The 24,172-nt window shown below is 46.3% G+C and overlaps 1 protein-coding gene across 4 annotated transcripts in view; it reads left to right on the top strand.

Moving 5' to 3' along the window:
* CDKL1 (cyclin dependent kinase like 1) overlaps nt 1-22,198 on the top strand; it is a 61,567-nt gene extending 39,369 nt beyond the window's left edge. For 2 of the 4 annotated variants that reach the window (XM_058666413.1, XM_058666416.1), the window contains exons 4-10: nt 7,807-7,879; nt 10,197-10,287; nt 10,787-10,987; nt 14,558-14,640; nt 18,816-18,872; nt 20,128-20,283; nt 21,796-22,198. In XM_058666413.1, the coding sequence (XP_058522396.1) occupies nt 7,807-7,879; nt 10,197-10,287; nt 10,787-10,987; nt 14,558-14,640; nt 18,816-18,872; nt 20,128-20,283; nt 21,796-21,906 (772 nt within the window). In that variant the 3' untranslated portion in view covers nt 21,907-22,198. Of the gene's footprint in view, nt 1-7,806; nt 7,880-10,196; nt 10,288-10,786; nt 10,988-14,557; nt 14,641-18,815; nt 18,873-20,107; nt 20,284-21,795 lie in introns of all 4 variants that reach the window. The other 2 variants (XM_058666414.1, XM_058666415.1) reach the window with 2 other exon arrangements.
* Nucleotides 22,199-24,172: the final 1,974 nt, after the last annotated feature.

The following is a 24,172-nucleotide window of genomic DNA, read 5'->3' as shown; positions in this document are numbered from 1 at the left end:
TCCTCCTCTCAGTATATCTGACTTTGTAATAAAAATAAAATAAATCTTTAAAAAAAATAGTATTTATATCTGATCTTTGTACTATGCTGTAGCTAACTTTTTTATTTTTCCTCAAAATAATATTTTCTGAAAGCATCTTTCAATTTCCTTTTAATGAATTTTATTCATTTGAGAGGTAGAAAGACAGGAAGTCCCCCCATCCCACTGTTTAACCCCCCAAATGTCTGCAATAGCTGGGTCTGAGGATACGGACCAGGTCTTTCATTTGGGAACAGAAGTGCATTCACCTGTGCCACACTGCCGCCTCTCAAGAAGCTGCGTCAGAATCCAAGAAGCTGGTTATCCGTGGGAGGCAGGCATCTTAAACTCTGTTCCAAATGCAGACCCAGTTCTTGACCATGGTTGGTAGCCTCTTGTCACACTTTTCCTTAGGATTATCACATAAGCTAATCTGCCATTGTGTTGTTTCCTTCATGATGCTCTCCTATTAAATGCCCTTCTCCTTCCTGTGTGCAAGGCCTGGGACTTTGCTTTGCTCTTATCCTTGGAGTACCCCATGTTGTATGCTTGGCTCATTACTTCCTGAAATCACTGTCTTTCTCTTTCTGGGTTTACCCATGTAACATTGGCCAAGCACATCCATCTCTGACCAGTGAATAAGGTGGCTCCGTGAAACTAGACTACAGACATTTCTGGTGATACCCTCCACTCTCACTCCTCCTTGGAGTTAAGTGTTTGGGAGCCTGTAGTGTTTGTGGAGTTGATACAAAATTCCCAAATCTGGCAGGAAGAACAGTGTGAAGTCACATGGGTATAAGTTTGGGAGTAGTCCCTCATCTTTGTCTTCTGAAAGCAGAGAACGGATTCCCCGTCACCACCACTCACTCTCCTGCCCCAGCAGAAGTGCCTCTGCAGAACTTGGCAGGCAGCCATGGACTCTGTGGGGACATTTGTAGCTCTCAATAAGGCAACTAATGTGCAAACCCCCTGAGCCCTATGGAATGGGAGTGGACATTCCTGAGCCCTTCTGTCTTGGTTTGGGACAGAAGCAAAAGTGCCCTTGATTTTTCTTGCTTCTTGCTGGATCTGGGAGCCTACATCTTCAGGCATGCAGATTCTACCAACACAGGTCCAGCTGCGACTCTGAGGCCCAGGCTGGCTCCTCAGCACTGGCTGCAGCTTTAGGAATGTCTGCCAGAGACTGGAGAGTCTGCCCAATTCACTGAGCTCTTCCAACGCTCTTCAGCTTGCTTGTTGGATTATTTTGTTTTTATTTAAGGTAGCAGAAGGCTGAGGGCTTGGTGATGACAACTGTGAGTGTGCTGGACTCTAGGGTCTCACTGTTCTCCCGTGTTCTGGCCGTCTTCCACGCCTAATGTGCAGTTCACCTGTTGGCTCCCTCCAGTGTGCTGCCAGCAATCCCTTCCTGCTATGCTGGGCCTCCTGTCTTCTCTATCTCGTCTGACCTTGTCTATAATTGATTACTCACTTGGGGGCTTACTACTTCAGGGGCTCCCTGGGGCAAAGTGTAGGAGGGGTACAAGAAATTTTTAAAAAAGAGGCACAGGCTTTGCCTCTGCTCACGCAGAGTCTCTGTTGTCACCCTTGATTAATATTTAGTTTAAGTATAGGGTTATTGTTTCTTTCAATTCCAAAGGGTTCCAATACTACTTTTTAATGATTTATTTATTACATGGAAGGCAGAGTTATAGAAGGAGGGAGAGATCTCCTCCATCCATTGGTTCACTCCTCAAATGACCACAACGGTCAGGACTGGGCCAGTTTGAAGCCAAGGGCTTCTTTGAGGTCTTCTGCATGGCTGCAGGTGCCCAAGCACTTGGACCATCCTCCGCTGCTTTCCCAGCCCATCAGCAGGGAGCTGGATCAGACATAGGGCAACCGGGTCTCAAACTGGCCCCCTGTACAGGATGCTGGCATCACAGCCATTGGCACCACAGTGCTGACCCCAGGCTTTTGTTTCTGGTTCAAAATAATATTCCTTTAGAGTCTGAAGACTATTTCAGTGCCTTTTAGCTTCCAGTGCTGTGAAGTGCTCTGTACCATTCTATTCTCTGTGCCTTCGTATCATTCCTTCTTTTATGTCTGGACATTTGTGAAGCTTCTGGAATCTCCTCAGTGGTTTGGATTATGAAAATCATGGCTCTTGATTTTTACCCTTGATGCTAGAATTTGCTTTCGTCTGAGAAAAAAAAAGTTTGGGATTGTTTTGTTACTGGCTTCCTGTCCTCTGGTTTTTGTATTTACTTGTTCTGAGCTTTCTGCCGTCTGAATGTGGGATCTCTTAGCCTGATCCTCTCATTGTCTTTCAGTTTCCTGTGCTTATTTTATGGATGGCAAAGCTTTCCTTTTCTCTTGGAGGGTGAGGGGGAATTGTTTTTTTAAGTTCTCTTTGTGCGCCACAGTTTCTTTTTAAGTTGGGCTCTTTCTGTTTGTTTTTGGACTCCAAAGCTTGTTCTGGGAAATTTTCACAGGCATCCTATAATCTCTCGTTGTGCACTTAAGGGTACAAGGAGGAACTGCCTGGAACTCTGAGCTTCACTGGGCTGGTTTCTGGGTTGAGCCCCATGTCAAAATCTCCAGTGGCCTTTGTGCTTTCCTGAAGATTGGTGGAGGAAGAGGACTGGGAGACCCAAACTTCCCAGGTCATGCGGATACAGTCTCCATCCCGTTTTCATGGTCAGAGGCTGCCTGCCACTTCCATTAACCCAGTGTTCTCATGTTATCCTCTCCAAAAACCAGAACTGTAGCCTGCAGCAGGGAGAGGTGTTCCCTGTGCACACAGGGCAGGAGAGTGGATCAAGGTGTTTGTTTGCTAATGGACTTTCCCATCCTCTTCCTCGCTCCCAGCTCTGTCACACTCTGGGCCACTAGTGAGTGAGACTTGTTTGGGTGTCAGGGGTCGGCTTTCCATCCTTTCCTCTCCTGATTTCGATTTCACTTTCTTAGGCCTGTGCTTTCCCGGGTCTAGGCTGTGCTGCTAAGGTCTCAGCCCTCTTCTGCCAGACCTGGTGTTAGGCTTGGAAGCAATGTCTCCCACATAGGTGCAGGCAGCTCTGGGAGTAAAGGGGGGTTTCTTCCATCCGTCCTCAGGCCACAAAACCACCTGAGCATCATGTGTGCTTAGCTTCTGGCACGCCAGGTTCCTTGGTGGGAACTTTGAGCTCACTAGGGCCTCAACTCCACCTTCTTAGCCATAGCCTCCTCCTTAGGCCACCTGCAAGTGTTGTGGAGCCCCAGAAAGGCCTGCCATACTTCTACTCTTTACCTGTGATATTGCCTCAGAGGGTGTTGCACAGTGCTGGGCTCTGAATACTGTCTGCTTGTGTTTGTCAAACTTGTATTTGTGGCTGACCTTCTTTCTGAGTCACAACTCTTCTCCAAACTTCCTTGGATATCCACTTCGTTTCTCAAATTATCCACCCTTGCATCCCAGACAGCCATCCCCTAATGTTTTTCCAGTAAATGACACCACCATGTCCCCATAACTCAAGCCAAATACTTCGGTGCATTCCTCGATTCTTGTCTTTCACACCCAATCTCTCAGAAACTCCCAAAGGCTAAATTTCAAAATCTAGCCACTGTTTACCACCTTAACCACTACTCCAGATGTTTCCTAACGCAGAGAAGGTTTCTGGGCCGCCTATGTGAAGCACTGGGTCTAAGGTGTGTGTGTTGGCGGAGGGGAGGTGACTGGAGGAGGCAGTTTGTGGAAAGTTTGTGGAAAACAGAATTAAATTACAAGTTTATTTTGGTGCAAAAGTTTTGAAATTCATGCAGTGTTTTTTCATAATATGCATTTCCAGTGACTTTTTAAAGATCCCTTGTATGCAAGAATTTAGAAACTTTTTTGTGTTGAATCAAATTTATCTTTTAGTTCCATTTGCCATGAACTTATTTGAGAGAGAGAGAGAGAAAGAGTGTGTGTGTCTATGCGCTAATGTGCGCATGTGTTGGAATAGCTCTGAAATCCAGCCCAATACCACAGAATGTATTTTGTTTTTCTGCCTTTCTATATTTGTAACTCCCTTCTTGCACAGGGAAACCTTGACTCCTATTACCATCTCAGTGTTGCAGCTGAAAGGGATTTTAGACTCTGAGATCCCTACATTCCAGAGGGCAAAGAGATTGAGAAAGAAGTGAAATGACTAGCCCACCCCAGGCGACCAACCATAGGGATGTTTGCACAGTTTTCATGCTTGGTGTTGGAGCAAAGAAGGTGCAAGGTGTTAGAGGAGCACCAGTGATGCACCAGCGTTGTTTGCCTGCAGAACTCCTTCTGCGTCATTTCTTTTGACAAATGTTTTCAGAGAGTAATGTTGCCTGCACTGCTCACCTGATATTTTTACTAGTCTAATCAATACATGTTTCATTTTGTGGGTACCAAAGAATTGGAGGTATGAATGGCCTGCCTCAGGGCTATCCCTTCCTGGGCACACTTTGTCCTCACAGGTGAGGTTTTCTAGTGCATGTGCTGTGAGAACAAGGGAGAGAATTTGGCAAGAAGCTCCTTGGAACCCGGGGACACAGTACTGATTTAGAACTGTCCCAGCTCTTCTTCCTGGAGGTGGCCTCTCCATTTCCTCCACGTTGTTCTGCTGCCTGGCCAAGTGTCCTCTGATCGCTTGAAAGGATTTCCTGAACGTCTGGTCTGTGACAACGGTGGCCTTGTAGCCTGTCCCAGGGGCTTGAAGTGAGCTTTTGTGGTCACCTTTAGCACGACTACTGCAGCATTTCCTCCCTGGCTTCTTTTGCAAGCTTTGACTCCGGACCACGGCAGCTTTGGTTAGCATTTGATTCATAAAAGCAGGAGTCCACCTGGTGGTGAGTTTGGTTTCTGAGGGCAAACACACTCCCTCTGTAGTCCATCTTATTCACTGCTGCATTTAAGGGAACTTCAGAATTTCTGTGGAAAATGGAAGTCAGTGATAGGCTGGTTTTTGTTGCAGAAATGTTTGGAACCCACGCCTGGTTCTTTAGTAATATACTATTATGTTGGACATTTTCAAGATCCCTCATGGTTGTGGAATTCAAACTTTTTGCATCAAAGTGAACTTCTCCCCTAGTTTTATTTCCATAAACTTTTTGAATGTATTTTGTATGTTTTTCAATTGTTCCTCAATGAGAAATCTTTTTCTCTTCTACCCAGAAGATGGTTGGTTCTTTCAGTGTGGAGTCTGGGAGGAAGGCAGGCAACAGGGACCCGGGGTTTAGATGCTGTGAGGACAGGAGAGGCAGAGAGATGAGCTTGGATCAGCTGCCTGCTGGAGAGCAGCAGTGCAGGGCCAGAACCGCCAGGCTTCACTGGATAGTTAATCAATATGGACTTCTGTTGTATGGTGTGTGGTGGAACCTCTGCCATGTCGCCATTAGTGAGATTGTCATTTCCTTAAAAAGTCAATTCCAGGGGCTGCTGGAACCTATGCTGTGTCATCATCAGTGAGATTGTCGTTTCCTTAAAAAGACAATTATAGGGCCCGGCGGCGTGGCCTAGCGGCTATGGTCCTTGCCTTGAATGCGCCCAGGATCCCATACGGGTGCCGGTTCTGGTCCCGGCAGCTCCACTTCCCACCCAGCTCCCTGCTTGTGGCCTGGGAAAGCAGTGGAGGACGACCTAGAGCTTTGGGACCCTGCACTGCATGGGAGACCTGGAGGAGGTTCCTGGCTCCTGACTTCAGATCAGCACAGCACCGGCCGTTGCGGTCACTAGGGGAGTGGGTCATTGGACGGAAAATCTTCCTCTCTGTCTCTCCTCCTCTCTGTATATCTGACTTTGCAATAATAATAATAATAATAATAATAATAATAATAATAATAATAAAGACAATTACAGGGGCCACTATTCGTAATGCCAGCATCCCATGGGCACTAGTTCATGTTCAGCTTCTCTGCTTCTGATCCAGCTCCCTGCTAACGTGTCTAGGAAAGCAGCAAAAAATGACTCATGTGCTTGGGCCATGCCACCCATGTGGGAGACCCAGACGAAGCTCCTGCCTCCTGGCTTCAGCCTGTTCTTGCTCCAGCTGCAACAGGGCATTTTTGGAGTGAGCTGACAGATGAAAGATGATGATGTCTCTCTCTATCCCTCTCTTTCTCTCTCTCTCTCTTTTTACAAAAAAAGAAGGAAGGGATGCGGGAGGCAGGAAGGAAGAGAGGGAGGGAGGTTGAGAGAGATAGGTAAATATTCCATCCATTGTTTATTCTCAAGTAGACATAGTGACTAGAGCTCTGCCATGATAAAGCCAGGCCTTCCATGTGGGTGGGCCACGATCTGCGGCCTCCCAGGCGTGTTGGAAGGAAGCTGGATGGGAAGCACAAGGTAGCAGGACTTAGCCCAGATACTGGATGTGTGTGTCCCAAGCAGCAACTTAACACACTGCACTGTAGTGCCTGCCCCCCAAAAATACAACCAAAAATTGTTTTAAATATTAGCAAGGAAATTTTGAGAAACTGTGTGCCTACACCTGGAAGATGGGTCCTACTTCCAGATCATTTGCCTGAGCAACTTGGACAAATAAACAGTGTCCTTTGTACTGGCTGGTAAGTCACCTTACATCTGTGGGAAGTTCCGTGCAGAAGTGAGCTCAGGGGATAAGACAGCTTCTGTGTGGTGTCAGGGATGTGTGAGATAAGGGGTCCTAAAGACTTGATGAAACCCATGAAAGGTTTCTGACCAAGAAGAAACTTTATTTTTTTTTTTTAAAAAAGATTTATTTAGTTTTATTGGAAAGGCGGATATACAGAGGAGAGACAGAGATCTTCCGTCTGATGATTCACTCCCCAAGCGGCCGCAACGGTTGGAGCTGAGCCAATCTGAAGCCAGGGGCCAGGAGCTCTTCTGGGTCTCCCACGCAGGTGCAGCGTCCCAAGGCTTTGGGTTGTCCTTGACTGCATTCCCAGGCCACAAGCAGGGAGCTGGATGGGAAACAGGGCCACCAGGATTAGAACCGGCGACCATATGGGATCCTGGGCATGTTCAAGGCAAGGACCTTAGCCTCTATGCTATCATGCCAGGCCCCAAGAAGAAACTTTTAATATCCTATGAGATTGGAGCCAGCATTATGGCACAGGGGATTAAGTTGCTGCCTACGACTCCAGCAACCCATATGCATGCTAGTTTGAGTCCCAGCTGCTACATTTCCAATCCAGCTTCCTGCTAATGCACCTGGGAAACTAGCAAAGGTGACCCAAGTCCCCGGGGCCCCTAAACACAAATTGGGAGTCCTGGGTGGAGTCTGTGGCTCCTGATTTTGATTCAGCCCAGCCCTGACCATTACGGCTCTTTCTCGAGTGAACCAGTGGATGGGAGATGTCTTTCTTTGTCTCTCCTTCTAACTCTGCCTTCCAAATAAAATAAATACATCTTTATTTTTTTTAAAGTGCTATTGGGGAAAATATAGAATGAAGGGATAAGTTTATTTTGGTGCAAAAAATTTTTGAAAGCCACTAGCAGTTTTCTCATAATAACCATTTTTTTTTGGGGGGGGGAATGGTTCAAGAACACTTTTTGAAAGGGAATTTTGTGCACCAAATAAACTTAAGTTTTAATTGCATTTTCTATGAACTTTCTCAAGTGTTTTTTGTCGATCTGTTGTCTCTAGAAAACCACAGCTTTGGGGGGCACATGTCGCTTCCATTTGGTGGTCACAGAAGGATTGCTTGGTGCCCAAAGTGACTACGTGACGCCCAGGGTTCCTCGCTGCTGCAGCCTGGCTGGCTTTGGCCTCTCTCCCCGAATTCCACGGCTGCACTGAGGAATGTGTTTGTGCCACTTCTTATTTTTATTAGGGTACCAGAACATCTTGTGAAGAGCATAACTTGGCAGACGCTGCAAGCTGTAAATTTCTGCCATAAACACAATGTAAGTCTCATGATCTCCCGTGAAGACTCTGCAGGCTGAGCTCGGAGCTGAGGCAGAGCCTTGTCCAAAGTTGATATTGTGCTTGTATGGGTATAATGTTTCACTCAAATCTTCTTGAAATTGGTTGGGGTAAGTAGAGGTTAAAAATCCCACCTCACTGGTTATCCTTGCTCAGGTTGTATAGAACAGACATTGTTATGATTTGAAGCACCTGGTCATATGCTTATGCTGAAATGACTCAGGTAGCAGATAGATGCCCAGTCTCTTGGGTACTGTGTTCACTTGACGCCCTTCCCCAGTGGCTCCGAAACTGGGAGGAGGAGCCCAGGCGACTGGTGCTTGTTCAGTTGCATCATGCAGTGGGTGGGGGCCAAGCTAGATGCCCATGTGGTCCTCTCTGTTTTGGTGAGATAGGAGTGAACCAAGTCTGGGCCAGAGCAGCTCCAAGTAGATAGCTGGAGCTCTGGCTTCAGCTGGCACTGGTAGCAGGCACGGGTGCAGATGCCAGGAAGCTAGCTGCTCTCTCCAATCCAACACTGCCTGCTCTCTGCACAGAGAGCTCAGGTTCCAGTCTTGGACCCTCTCCCTGCCCCCCACCCCCACCCCACCACTGGCAGTGAGTGTGATCTTTCTGCCCTGTATGGCCCATGGACCTCCGGGCTGGGAGAGCTGCACCCCCCTCGCTTACAGGGTTCCTAATGGCTTTCCCTGAAGCTGCATCCTCAAAGGAGAAAGGGCTTCTTTGAGCCCCCACTCAACAGACAGCTAGAATCATTGTGCAAACGCACACTCTTGTACAGCAAGGAGAGGAGCCTTTACAGTGTTGGTTACTGTCAGTACAGGTCAGCTCGTTCCTGGGGGCTATTCCTGGCAAGAGGGATGGGAAGCTCCAAAGCACTGAGGACAGAGAGCACAGGCGACAGTTGCTTGCAGAGCCCCAGGAGCATGGCTGGTATACATGTGCAGACGAGGGAGGACGCAGAAGCCTGCAAAGAATTCCCAGAGCGGACGTGAAGCACATTCTTGCCTACAAGGACTTCTGACCATATGTCGTCGTATTCGTGGGCATGTCCATTTATAGCAGCATGTGGAGCCGGTGGCAAAACAGTGGGGGTCTCTGAGCCACAAGTTGTTGGCAGACAAGAGATGGTCCTAATGTCATTCAGATACTGCCTTTCCCCCTGAATTTTTTAGAATACTAAATACCCATGGGGAAACCCTAGCCCTGATCTCCCTGCCCCCAGAAGATCCTGCGGAGGGAAAGCTGTTTTCCTCCTACCCCACCCCACCATAAGGAAGTTATATCTTTTCTTCTGAGTCCAGATCAAGAATAACCCCAGAATTTCAAGCTACAGGCCAGATCTTTCAGATGGCAGAAGTGACAAACAGCCCCTCTAGGCAGGAAGGGGAGAAGAGGAGATTTTTAGGAACCCTGAGTGGTATTTGGACCCAGATGTTTTGATTCCTGTTGCAGCTGTAGCAGTGTTTGCTAATTGGGTTGTTGGTGATGTTCTTTGCCAAGAAAATTGTCATTCAGTAAGAAAACCAACTAAAGATTCTCAAACGTTCTTCTCTCTGAAATCCCCTTGGTAAAGAATGCTGGCTGTGGGCTGGGAACCACAGGTGATTTGAGTCTAAATTTTGGCACAGGTGCCATGTCCCTGGGGCCTAGTGCAGCAGGCAACTCTGGATGAACATGGAACAGAGCTGACATCTAGCGACTTGCCAGAGGGTGACGGCTGCTGCCTGCTCTTGTTTATCTGGTCATGATGCTTGCCAGAGCTGGAGGAGAGATCCCTTGGCAAGCTCCAGGTTCCACCCTGGCCTTTCCCAGCTTATCTCAGCAGGCCCAGGACTTGTCCTGTTTACCCGGCAGACTGCATTCTGTTCTCTAACAGCCACCCCGTGAATTCTGCTGATGCATCAACTTGCAGCTCCTGTGACCATGCTTTCTCACTGTTTCCCTGTCACTGAGAATGGTCAGATTAAGCAAAGGATCCTCGTGCTTTTGAATTTCAGAGCTGTAGGTTTTAAATTGAACTTGGCAGTCTGTGATTCTATCTGTGAAGTTCAGCTTACCTTCCTTCATTTTTATTTTAACCCTTCTCAGTGCATTTGGATCTTGCAGGAATGTGAGATGATTCGGAGTATGAATATTTTATTTAAGCTGCCATTTTGTTCTTGCCCAACAGGGCTATGACCATGAGTGAGAGATTCAAATGATTTCTCCAATTTTGCTAAATGTTTGTGTTTTACTCATCCCACATATTCCATTTACTACTTAATAATTTGTTTTTGCTTTGATTTTCATAACTAGTGCATACACAGAGATGTGAAACCAGAAAATATCCTCATCACAAAGCATTCAGTTGTTAAACTCTGTGATTTCGGGTTTGCTCGATTACTGAGTGAGTATATACTGTTGCTTTCTTTAAGTGTAGAAGATGGGAAAGTTCTTGATTTGATCAAGGGTCTAAACACTAGAGAAAGCTCGTCTCTTTCCATAGATAATCAGTTTGCATAAATTATCATTCTGTAACTTCAAAATTATAACTTGAAAACATGTAGGCACACACAGTGGTTTAAATATATATGTGGTATGTAAATTATGTAAATTACACACACACACCTTTTTTTTTTTTTTACTAAAATGATACTGTCCAGAATTGCTATTTTAGGAGGGGTTTTCATTAGAATCATTCAGGCAACTTGTTCTCTATCAGTCCTTTCCCTGGCCCCAATAGTCAGCCCTTCCCAGGGTCCTGATTTAGTAGGAGTGTGGCCCCAGCATCAATTATTTCAAACACACACTGAGAACCACAAGCTCAATATCTTAGGTCTTCCTCCCACCTATGTGTCCAGGCTTCCAACCATGCTTTTTTTGTTCCTTGTCCTTTCACTGGTCAGCTGTCCCTGGTGACTACTATACGGATTATGTGGCTACCAGATGGTACCGCTCACCGGAGCTGTTGGTGGGGGACACACAGTACGGGCCCCCAGTAGATGTTTGGGCAGTTGGCTGTGTCTTTGCTGAACTGATATCAGGAGTGCCTCTGTGGCCAGGAAAATCGGACGTGGATCAGCTCTACCTCATCAGGAAAACGTTGGGTAGGTGGTGTTTTTTTCTGCCTTTTGAGGATATTTTGGGATAAGTTAGCCGGTTGGTGCAGAACAGAGCCTTGTTCTTCGTTTCATGTAACGCATTTTTCGGTTTTGAAAGGAAAACGTCAGTCTCATTTAAATGAGCTCAGTAAGAATGTGCATATTTGTTTTAATGAAATTATTTGGGGTCAGGGGTTATGGCACAGTGGTTAAGCTATTGCTTGGAACACCTACATTTCTTTTTTTTTTTTTTTAAGATTTATTCATTTTATTACAAAGTCAGATATACACAGAGGAGGAGAGACAGAGAGGAAGATCTTCTGTCCGATGTTTCACTCCCCAAGTGAGCCGCAAAGGGCCGATGTGCACCGATCCGAAGCCAGGAACCTGGAACCTCCTCCGGGTCTCCCACACGGGTGCAGGGTCCCAATGCATTGGGCCGTCCTCAACTGCTTTCCCAGGCCACAAGCAGGGAGCTGGATGGGAAGTAGAGCTGCCGAGATTAGAACCAGCGCCGATATGGGATCCCGGGGCTTTCAAGGCGAGGACTTTAGCCGCTAGGCCACGCCGCCGGGCCCAACACCTACATTTCTTATGAGAGCATCAGTTCAAGTCCCTGCTCCTCCACTTTTGATCCAACTCCAGTTCCTGCTACCCTAATGGGTAAATCAGGTGGAGTGCCTTTTTCCAGAATTGCGCCTGGCCTTCCTGGTTCTTGGGGATCATTTGGGGAATAAACCAGAAGATGGAAGATCTCTCGGTCACTCAGCATTTCAAATAAGAAAAGCATTTTAAAAATTTTTAATCAATTGGAGCAAATGTTTCACCTAACAGTTAAGATTCTAGATAGGAAACCTGCTTTACCACTTTAAAGTGCTTGAGTTCCATATATGCTCCAGTTCAGACTTCTAGCTTCCTGCATCCTGGTAGGAAAAGATGCTGGCTAAAGCAGCTGGGTTCCTGTCACCCATGTGGGGGAGCTGGATGGCATTTGCAGGTCTTGGCTGCAACCCAACTCAGCCTTGGCATTGCAGGCATTTGGCGGGTTGAGCTGGGAGTTGGGAACTTGTTCTCTTTCCATTTGTCTGTTTCAAATAAGCAATCTTTGACTACATACTAACTTTTCCAGAGACTGAAGATTCTGACTTGTACTTTAGATCTAGTGAAACTCTAAGTAAGGACCATGGGCAGGTGTTGCACACAGTGGTCAAGATGAAACTTGAGGTGCCTGCATCCCAGATCTGAGCTTCCTGCTAATACAGCCTCTGGGATGCCACAGGAAACGGCTCGGGTACTTAGGTTCCTGTCACCAATATGGGCAGTCTGCATGGAGTTCTTGGCTCTGGCTTTAGCGCAGCCCATTTTGGGTTGTGGGAAGCATTTGGAGAATGAACCAGCAGATTAAAGTTTGTGTGTGTGTCCCCTCTTCTGTCACTTTGCCTTTCAAATAAACAAAGGTTACTTTAAGAAAAAAACTTTAAGTGCTGATCATAGCAACCATGGTTCATTTTCACAATTATTATGAGAGCTAATATACTTGCATGTCGCCAACTGTAGCCTTCAGGCTCACTGGAGGAAGACTGTCACTCTTCCGACATTGGAAAGAGAGATTGGTTCATCTCAAGTCTTGTTTACCCACTCTGGTGCCCTTGGGATGAGGGGCAGGGCCAGGGAAGAAAAGGGAAGGAGGGCGAGGGACAAATGGCATGACCCACAGGCAATGATTGCCCTTTCAGAGCTGCAGGTTTTGGCCCAACTCCTGTCTCTGCTGAAACCGTCCCTTTTCTCCTCTGTATGCTCCTGTCGTATCTGCTCCTGTCTTGCCTTGCCGTCTTATCTTCCTGGAGAGACAGAAAGGTGCCTGAGAGTGAGATGCTGCCTTTTCTTCCTGCTTGTCCCCTGCCAGTGTGTGCATGGTGCAGGCAGTAAATACTTGCTGGCAGCTGGGTCTTGCTGAGTGACGGATCAGACCCACTCCCACCTTTCCTGGAGCACTCCTGTGGCTACTTTAGGACATCCTCCCTGCCATCACCCTGTCCAGCTCTGCTGGAAGAAGGGTATTTTTGTTTTTATTATTTATTTAATTGGAAGGCAGTTAGAGACATAGGGAGAGTGAGAGATCTTCCATCAACAGATTCACTCCCCAAATGGCTTCAGTAGCCAAGCCTGGGCCAGGCTAAGTTAATAAACAGGCTGAATTCCATGTGGGCCCCGCAAGGTGACCAAGTACTTGGGTTCATCCTCTGATGCCCTCCAAGGTGCATTAGCTGGGAACTGGATTGGAATTAGAGTAGCTAGGAATAAAACAGACACTACAGGAAGGTTTTTAAGGTACAGAGAATTGTGTTTATAATGAAGCTTTTGAAATCCAGGATAACGTATTAGAGGGTATACGTGGGCGGCAGTGTGTGTGCCAAAAGATTAATGGAAAAAGAATTAAATTCTGTTGTAAACAAATTTGAAATCTGAGTACATTTTTTCATACTACAAATCTTCCATGGTATTCTTGAAGACCCATATATGAGTAGGTTTTGAAATAGTTTTACACAAAAGTAAACCTGTCTTTCAACTCATTTCCCACAAGCTTCTAAAGCCCCCTTCCATTCTGGTCATTTGTCCCAAATGGGATGAGGCAGCAGTTTGTGGAGCTGAGTAAGTTGTGCAGCTCTGAAACAAAACAGGGAAGAGTGGGAAATTTAATACCCTAGGTAGTGACTGGAGCCCAGTCCCTCAGGGACAGTCCAGGCCCCTCGCAGGGGTGCTTGTGTTTTCCATGCTGCTCTGGGGAGGGTGGCCTTGCCGTTCCCCAGGTGGCCCTTCTGGGTCTCTCATTCTCTGAATGGAGTTCTCCAAGTACCAGATTGCTGGCATCTTGCAGGAGGGTGGTTTGAGTTTGCTCGGTGGAAATGTGCTTGGGATGAATGAGCTTGGCACAGTGCCCTGGGAAATGGAAGAACTTGTTTTAAAAAGCAAACAAACAAACAAACATTAAAGATTTGTTTTATTTGGAAGGCAGAGTGATAGAGGGATCTTCCATCTGCCACTTCACTCCCCCAAATGTCCGCAATCGCTAGAGCTGGCCAAGGCCAAAGCCAGGTGCCTAGAACACCATTCAAGCCTCCCACTTGGGTTCTGGGGTCCTAGAACTCACATGTGCTGTCTCCCCTTGCTTTCCCAAATGCATTAGCGGGAGAGTTGGATTGGAAGTGGAACAGCAGAGACTTAAACTATTACAGGATGCTGGCATTATAGGCTGAAGCTTAGCTGATTGTGCCACAACACTAGCCCTGGGAAGGCTCCTCTTGTCACCTCACATAAGAAGGGCAGGTCAGCAGCAGGAGATGTGGGACTTCTGATTGGTCGCTAATTGATACAACAATTAGTTGGAAGGTGGTGCCAGCGTGGAAAACTGTTCCCCAACCAGAAAACCCACCTCACTATGTTTTCTCTTTCAGCTGGCACTCGTCTCATTGCTCAGCCAGTCCACTGTTATCTTAGCGCAGGATCAGTGAGTATCTTTGATTTGCACTTATGGACTTCAGTCTCACTTCTTTTTTTTTTTTTTCTTACCCAAAGGGGATCTCATTCCTAGGCACCAGCAAGTCTTCAGCAAAAATCAGTACTTCAGTGGGGTGAAAATTCCTGACCCTGAAGACACGGTGAGTGACTCCCTCTCAGAGAACCAGCACCCCACGCTGGCGAGGTTATGAAAATTACTCCCTTGGGCCTGGTGCGATAGCGTAGTGGTTAAAGTCCTTGCCTTGAACACACCAGGATCCCATATGGGTGCCGGTTCTAATCCCGGTGGCTCCACTTCCCATCCAGTTCCCTGCTTGTGGCCTGGGAAAGCAGTCGAGGACGGCCCAAAGCTTTGGGACTCTGCACCCGTGTGGGAGACCTGGAAGAGGCTCCTGGCTTCAGATCAGCTCAGCTCCAACCGTTGCGGCCGCTTGGGGAGTGAAACATCGGATGGAAGATCTTCCTCTCTGTCTCTCCTCCTCTCTGTATATCTATCTTTACAATAAAAATAAATAAATCCTTAAAAAAAAAGAAAAAAGAAAATTACTCCCCTGCCCTGGCCATATGGCTAACCCTGCACTGGAAGATCTCAGTTCAAACTGGAGCAGATTGGCTACCAAAGCCTTTACTTTCAGGGCTAGTTTCGAGACTGTTAGTGGCTAAGGTTGACTAGCCTGCTGCACTTGCAGAGCTGTCTGCCCCAGCCATACCTGCTCTTTATCATTTTCTGCACTTGACCCATTTAACTCAGAGCCAGCCGTGTGTACTCACTGATTCACCCAAGAAAACTTCAGCACTTTTTTCTCAGTGTTGTCCAGCTCCCCTGCTATATGTGTTCACAGCCCCGAGACCACAGGGAAGCAATTGACTTATTAGGACAGCCTTATCTGGGGCCAGTCGGCTTGGGCCACTGTGGGGGAAATCATTCATTCCTAAACCTGAAAAAATTTTAAATGTTCACTCTCTTAATCTACCCTAGCAGTTATCCCAAAGAGACCATTAGACAAAGGCATAGAGCTATGGCATTTCTATTTAATAGAAATAATTTCCTTCAGTGTTCTTATAGAGGATTCAATTATGATCATTTTTATAATGGAAAGATCATATAGCCAGTAAAAGTGGCTAAATCTTTTAAATTTTTTTTAAAGATTTATTTATTTTTATTACAAAGTCAGATATACAGAGAGGAGGAGAGACAGAGAGGAAGATCTTCCGTCCGATGATTCACTCCCCAAGTGAGCCACAAGGGGCTGGTGCGCGCCGATCCAAAGCCAGGAACCTGGAACCTCCTCCGGGTCTCCCATGCGGGTGCAGGGTCCCAATGCATTGGGCCGTCCTCGACTGCTTTCCCAGGCCACAAGCAGGGAGCTAGATGGGAAGTGGAGCTTTTTTTTTTTTTTTTTTTTTTTTAAAGATTTATTCATTTTATTACAGCCAGATATATACAGAGGAGAGACAGAGAGGAAGATCTTCCGTCCGATGATTCACTCCCCAAGTGAGCCGCAACGGGCCGATGCGCGCCGATCCGAAGCCGGGAACCTGGAACCTCTTCCGGGTCTCCCACGTGGGTGCAGTGTCCCAATGCATTGGACCGTCCTCAACTGCTTTCCCAGGCCACAAGCAGGGAGCTGGATGGGAAGTGGAGCTGCCGGGATTAGAACCGGCGCCCATATGGGATCCCGGGGCTTTCAAGGCGAGGACTTTAGCCACTAGGCCATGCCGCCGGGCCCTTTTAAATTTATTTTTATTTGAAAGGCAGTTATAGAGAGAAGGCAAGAGATAGATAAATATCTTCTATCTTTTGGTTCACTCCCCAAATGACTGCAGTGGCCAGAGTTGAACTCTGATCCAAAGTCAGGAGCTTCTTCTGGGTCTCTCACATGTTCAGGGGCCCAAGGACTTGAGCCATTCTCTTCTGCTTTCTCAGCCCATAAGCAGGCAACTGGATCAGGGTGGAACATCTAAACCACAAACCAGCATGAATGCTGGTACCACAGGTGAAAGCCCAGCCTATTGTATCCTGAAAGTGACTAGTCTTATATACACTCATTTTCCTGAAAGTCCACAACATATTGCTAAATGGAAACAATGATTCTAAAACAGTCTGTATAATCTGATATAATAAATGTTTAACAAAAATAGATACGTGTATTTAGATATATAAATGTAAAACAATATTGTAATCATGCAGGGCTTTTTATATTTGTGGGGAAAAAGTACTGCAAGGATACCAAACTATTAACAGTGGATATTTCCTCATAGTAGGATAATGGGGTATCACTTCTCAGCCTTTTGACTAAGATCAAGAATAGGATTATGGGGTGGTTGTTTTTCATCATGTTTTTAAAAAAAATCTAAATGATTTCTAATAAGCCTATATTATAACAACAACAACAAAACATTTCTGGGGTGGGTGTTTGGTCTACTGGTTGGGAAACCTGCAGCCCGCATCAGTGCCTGGCTTCAAGTCCTTAGCTGTGCTCCCAGCTCCAGCTTCCTACAGTGTGCACCCTGGGAGGGAGCAGGTGGTGGCTCAGGTACTTGGGTTTCTGGATGGAGCTCTTGATGGAGACCTAGCTGTAGCCCCTGGCTCCCAGCTCCAGCCTGGCCCAGTCCTGGCTGCTGTGGGTGTTCAGGGAAGGTCCCAGAGAGTAAAAATTGTCGCTCTTTCAACTAAAACAAAATGTTAAAAACTTCTGAGCAGAATGAAGGTTTGTGAAGTGCAGAGGCTGTCCTGAGGAAGGAACTTTGCAAGTGGAGCTAATCTGTGTCCTCTGCTCCAGGACTCACATCCTGTCTGTGCCTTCAGCCTCTTGCTGCAGTCCACAGTGACAGCTCCCATGTCCCTGCCTTGTCCCCTCCTGCAGTGCTAACATAAGGGACAGAGGAATGACACCTGGCATGTGGGGGGCAATCCATCTGGTGCCCTAGTGACCTGGACATTCCCAGTTCTGTACTAAATATCCTTTAGTGATTTCCGGTTCGATTGTCTGTGTGGTGCCTCCGAAACAATCCCGGTTTCATAAACGTAAAACACTTCCTATGTTGTCGAGGTTGTCCTGCAGGAGATTTCCTGTTGACAGCAGCACAGGAAGGAGCGCTGTGGGGGCTATGCTGTTGCACATCTGCGCCTGGGCCCTCTATGTGCAGTCTGGCTGACCGTGACCCTGACCAGGAGGCCCCTGGCTTCTGGGCTGAGTCCAGCTCCACAGGCAGGAGTGGGCTGGGGGTGGAACAGGTTAGCACAGGCACAGTTGCTTTGGTTAGCAGTGGCCATTGAGCCTGGCAGGGCTTCCGGCAGGCTTGCCCACATGGAAAGGCAGGGGGTAGGGTCTGGGAGGAGGCCACTCTGCAGAGTAAAGGCACATCAACCTGAGGATTCCTTTTCCTCCTGTGGAACAGAAGGAACTCCCAGAATTCACAGCCTTCTGGCCTGCCTGCTCTGGTCAGCGATGAGCAAGGGCTTGAGGATTGGCTGCGGGGTGGGGATATGGGAGTGGAGGTTGGGGAGGGTGTTGTGCATCCAGCTCCAAGCTATCAGTGATGGGCCTGCGCAGTCACTCTGCCTGCCATCTTCATACACGCAGCTCAGTGCTCAGTGGCCCAGCTCCCTCCTCCCGCGTCCTTCAGCAGAGGGTGATGATGTCACTGGCCTGTCTGCCCCATGCTGCCCTCCCTCCCTGTGCCCAGTGTTAGCCCTGGTTGACCACAGCACATGCCTGGAGCCGTGCAGCCCCCTGTGGCCCTCAGGAGATATGAATGCGGGCCGTGGGATACTTGCAGCAAGAGGCTGAGGAGGGCGGACCGTGGCCTCCTGTGGGAGGAGACAGGAGTGGATTCCAGGAAACCAAGATGCTTCTGTTCATCTTGGGGCGGTGGAGGTGGGGGAATGGAAGGGTGTAGTGGGAGGATCTGTTTTGAAACTCCATGTATGAAAATAGCAGATGTGTTCATTGGGGTCTGCTCTTTCTTATGCCAGTATACATGTCAGAAATTCTAGGACAGATAAGTCATTTACTCTGAGGTAGAAAATACCCTGGAACACCAATTTCTCAGCAAGTTTTTTTTTCTTTCCTTAATATTTATTTAGGATTTGCTATCTGTATTGGCAAAGCTAGTTTTTAGGTGGGAGGTGGAGCTTGTGAAACTGGCATAGGGAATTTATAGTGGGAGGGCTAGGGTTTGAGTGTGGGGTGCAGACAGCTAGCGGGGACACTAGGAACATGTTTCTGCTCTAAAGAGCTTGAGCTGGAGGTAAATGGACTAATGGAGTCCATGCTATGAATTAAAAGCCCCTTTCCTTTTTTCCTAACAGGAACCCTTGGAAGTAAAACTCCCAAACATCTCTCACCCTGCCTTGGGACTCTTAAAGGTAAAACCCTAGCTCAGAGCTGAGCAGGAGGTGCAGGGCAAGTGTCCTTGGTGGGAACCCTGAACTACTGGGGTCTCTGGGAGCTTTTTTCCTCTAGAGTAGCTTTTCAATTTTTTTAAGTGTGGTTTTTTTTTTATTTATTTTTTAAAGATTTTTTTAAATTGGAAAGTCAGATATACAGAGAAGAGTCACAGAGAAAAAGATCTGTCTGATGATTCCCCAGTGGCCACAATGGCCAGAGCTACGCCAATCTAAAGCCAGGAGCCAGGAGCCTCTTCCAGGTCTCCCACACAGGTGCAGGGTTCCAAGGTTTTGGGCTGTCCTCGACTGCTTTCCCAGGCTGGATTGGAAGCAGGCAGCCAGGATTAGAACTGACACCCATATGGAATCCTGGACTTCAGCTGCTCGGCTACTGTGCCCAGCCCAGGTATCTCCTACTTTGAGTATAGTTCATGTTGTATTTGGAATCTAACTGACAGGATAGAAATTTCAAAGGAGTGGTATTCTTTTACAGAGGATCCTTTCCAATAGCCCAGGTCCCAGTGCAGCTGAAGTAAGCCTCTATTTTAGATCTGATTTACATATGCATTCTTAGAAATGCAGCTCATACATAAAGGAAATCTGTTGTTCATTAAAAGATGCGTGAAGTATTAATTTCCTATTTTTTCAAAAATCACGCATTTACTATGTATGTATGACAAAATAATTAAGATAATTTCTTGGGATATGCAGTTGCGAGAGTTACCTAGCCAAGTGTAAGCCCTCATGGCCTCCTTCAAGATAAAGACAACAGTTGAGAATGATGTAATACAAAGGCAGATATGTACAGCTTTTCCTTACCCACATCCTTCTATATGTTTATATCACATAAACAATTTCTGGGAAGACATACATGTGATGGTGTGTGCACGTGTACACACAACATACAGAGTAACTGATTCTAGCAGGAGGCATGGAAAACCCCTAGTGGCAGAGACTGCTGCATTCTGCATGAACTTTATTTGTGTCATATATGTAGTATTCTTTTTACAGACTACACACAGAAGAGTACATTTGTATGTATACATGCATGCATGCTGTATATGTTTCATGAGGGTAACCATTTAGAACATGGAAGTACCACATTATGATGGTGTTTTTCTTACCTTTTTTATCCTACCCCTTCCCAACTGAAAAGTTTAGTCTTTTAAAAAATGAAACAGTGATTTTAAAATCATTTGAAGATGCCAGGACAGGACTTTTTCTGTTCTTATAGGGCTGCCTGCACATGGACCCCGCTGAGAGACGGAGCTGTGAGCAGCTGTTGCAGCACCCCTATTTTGATGGCATCAGAGAAACAGGGGGTGTGGTGCCAGAACACAACAAACCAACAAGGAAAAACTTCAGACAGAGCCGCAAGCACCTGCCTGGGGTAAAGATGGATTGCACTGTACGAAGAGTCCAGGAGTCAGGGCCACAGCTTCATAGCCTAGCCCTGGAGCCCAGCTGGAGTCCTTCCCTGTAGTGTCCGGGGTCCCCAGACATCTGCCTCTTGGGGATCCTTCTCCCTGACTTGCCAGGTGGACTTCCCTGCTGTTTCCTGCTGCCACTCAGGGTCAGCATTCCCCATGTGCAAGTGTGTGAGTCCAGCTCTATGCATTTGTTGGGTATCAGAAAACAAAATCAGGTTTGCAGTTCTTCATCATGTTTACCTTCAGTAGTAACATCCCAGGTTTATCCTAAAAAGGAACTGTTTTCCTCCCTGCCAGAATTTGCTAGGGAAAATGAGCACTTCCAGGGATTATCAACAGAACAGCACACTGAGCTGGAGATGCACACCATGGCCTGCAAAAATTTCTGACTGCAGCAAACTGATGCCAGCCAGATACTCACTGTCCTGTCCTAAGGCAAGGGCTGCAATGCTCCAGAAAGACCTGCAGTTGGGACCCTGACCAAGATGAGCTGGCCACTTCTGGATCTGTTTGAGGCTTAGCTTGCCTTGGCCTTGCCACTGGCAGTGTCCACTGCTCTCTGAATGCCACACAGTCCCTGGGAGTTGGGAGGTTGGGCAGAGGGAGGACAGCAGAGTCCATGAGGAACAGCATCAAGTCCAGATTTCTGTTTCACTGTCATCTATGACCCAGCCAGCAACACAGACCAAAAATGGACTCCCCGACCCAAGTCAGCCCTAAAGGCACTACCACGCTGAAATGGGTCTTGGTGGAAATATTTCTACTTGGAAGAATAGGAGAGGAGGGCCATCATCGTGTTAGAGCAGGTTTTAGCTGCTACCTGCAACACTAACATCACATAAGAGCACTGATTTGTGTCCCGGTTGCTCCAGTTCCCATCTATCTTCTTGCTAAGGATCCCGGGGAAGGCAGCAGAGGATGGTCCTCTTTTCAGATTCAAGGCCATACAGTGCAACACAAAAAAAAACGCGTGTTATTCTTTTTCACTTGACATTGACAGTGCAAACATTTCTGAAAACTTCAAGTAGTTTTGCTGTTGGAGTAAGTGGGCAGGTTACCTGAGAATCTCAGTCCTCATCTTGTCAGGGGTTCAGTGGCCCCAGTAACAGTGAGTAAGCCACTTGGGATTCCCCACACTGTGCATCACAATTCCCTGGATCAAGTCCCTGATCTTCTTCTGACCCAGCTTCTGCTCACGTGTATCCTGAGAGGCAGCCAATGACGGCTAAGATACTAGGTCCTTGCCACTCACTGGGTGTGTGGCTTCCATATGGCCAACCCCAGCTATTGAGGGGATTTGGGGAATGCACTAGTGATAGAACATCTGTCTGTCTCTTTCATAAAAAATGAATATATTTTTTCAAAAATTTCAAGTATTTTAGTAGTGAAAATAATGAACAAATGCTTGTGAAACGAACAAAATGCTTGGCGTGCCACCATTTTAACCTAACTCTGTGTTTTACATTTTTCAGCTACAATACCTACCCCAGCTAACCAGCAACATCAGTATCCTTCCAGCTCTGGACAATAAGAAGTACTACTGTAACGCAAAGAAACTGAATTACCATTTTCCAAACATTTAAGGAGCTAGGGGATTACTGCTAAAGAAGGAATTGATCCATTCTTTAAAAAAGAATGTTACACATTTTGTTGAAAACAGTGACAATGTTGGGAACACACCAGGAAAAAATACAAACAACTGGGAGGCCACTTGGCAAGAGGTGAAGGGAAACTCCAGATGTGCTCTTCCATGCTTGATTAGGGTGTCGAGAACAGAAAGGAAAGACTTGTTGAAAAAGCACTTTTAGTTTTGTTTATCTAAGCAGCCAAGTTTATGGACAGAGTATTAACTCTACCTACTGCTCATATGGCTGTAAAACGAGACAGTGTCAAGATTGTATTTCACTTACATCACATGCCCCGTGTGGAAAGTGGGCCACTGAGTGCTCAGGTGGGCGTCCTCGGACGCTGTGGCCCTGAGCCTTACCTCCTGCCTCCAGGTCGTCTCTACATCAAATTGAACGGGCGTTTTAGTTCCTAACATCAAAATGATTAAGTCCGCTTTCCTGTTCTTCTGCCTCTTGATTTCTACACTTTAGAACATTTTTTGGATACCTGTTTAAAACCTTTAAAATCGCATGGATTATATAAGCACTTTATAATTCACTGCTGATGGGCTTGATGATCCTGCTTACCTATTCCTCTTTCCCCCCTTTGGTCAGCCTGGCAAATAGAATGGACTGTAATCCATACATTTGCTGATCCATTTCTGCTGGCAAACAGTGGCATGAAGCTTGGCAGCTGACCTGAGTGGTCAAGGAGTAGAACAAGTCCTACAGGCTTTGCAGGAACAGAACCTGTCAGCCTGAACATAATTAATACTTTTGTTTTCTCTGGCTCTGCCTCAGACTTGGAGACAGACCTGCAGGTAGAACTGTGTATACTGATTAGGGCTTCGGAAGGAACCTCATCTGAGCTTCTGAGTCATGAGGATGTTAATGTACCTTTGTTTTCCTTGAAACATCTTTACATTGTGTGTGTGTGTGTGTGTGTATACAGCACATATATTCAACACAGATATATGTATACATATATCCTACTTGCCAAGTAACACTTTAATACTAAGCTTTAAAAGATGTTATTGAGGATCCTAAGCTTGTACAGTAAGACTTCAGTTGATGATGTGTAATTGGCTTTAATTTGGCCTACTGCTCAGTAGCTTTTTCATCCTTGTGCCGTGGACACAAGGGCAATGTCTGTTTCTTACAGATCAGTACCACTTCTGCTGCCATATGCTGCCACTGTTTCCTTGTAGCTCTCAGCCATGGTTTGCAAAGTTGTATTTATTCCATCTTCAAAACATCTTCCTTCTGAATTTCTTCTGATTTTCCTGTGGGCTCGTTTTCTTCATGACAGTACTGGGTCCCATCGCTTCCTGCTGGGTAGTCCACCACATTCTGGGCACCCAGTTTGTTTAATGTCATCCTAAAGCTCCTTAATTCATACAGCATAAGCCTCAGAGTGGATTAAGGAATATTCTCAGTGTAATTTAATTCCTACTGTGCAACCTTGATCCAATGACAGGGAGGCATACCCAGCTTCTACAAATAGTTAACACTTGTATCTGTCTTTCCTTTAACCCAAGAAAATGCACTTGACAGAGGCAGATGACTATAGCTGCCCAATTCACCCAGTAGTTTCACAGAAACCATTCAGAATAGAAACGAAGCTCTGCACTAAATCATAGTGAATAGTCATGTCAGCACACAGCAATGAAACCAACTTGACAACAAGGGGCTTGGCATTCTCCAGTGAGTTCTAATCAGTTTATGTTCAGTTTAACCATATCTGTAATCCTTTTCTCCAGGCATGGAATCACACTCTATCACATGACACTGTTTGACAACCCTGTCTTTGTTTTCTGTTTGCCAATGGTATTGAATGATGGGGGTAATTATGTTAGTAAACGCTATAAATGATATGCTATGTACTATTTACATAAGCTGGTTTCCAAAAACAACTAAAATTCATTTTTCTGTTTGAAAACTGTATTAATATTTATTATGAAATCATATTTTAGCTTCAGGAAAAACCATAGCCTGCTGGTCTTTAGTGTTTGTTCTGTTGCCATCAGAAGCACTACTAAACTCAGACAAGTACCTCTGTTCAACTGTCATTAAAAACTCACCTAAGCTTATGAAATGGACTTAGCAAGCACTTATTCTGAGAAAATCTATACACTGTTAAGAACACACAGATCATGAGAAAAGCATGCAGACCCTGGGAAGCCATACGAAATGTATGCCTCAGCCACCATCAGTCTTTTGAATATACAACTCCTTTGGTGAA

This window comes from Ochotona princeps, chromosome 6, assembly GCF_030435755.1.
Source record: "Ochotona princeps isolate mOchPri1 chromosome 6, mOchPri1.hap1, whole genome shotgun sequence".
NCBI lineage: Eukaryota > Metazoa > Chordata > Mammalia > Lagomorpha > Ochotonidae > Ochotona > Ochotona princeps.
The sequence above is the reverse complement of the archived record's forward strand: the minus strand, read 5'-3'. Positions and strand labels throughout refer to the sequence as shown.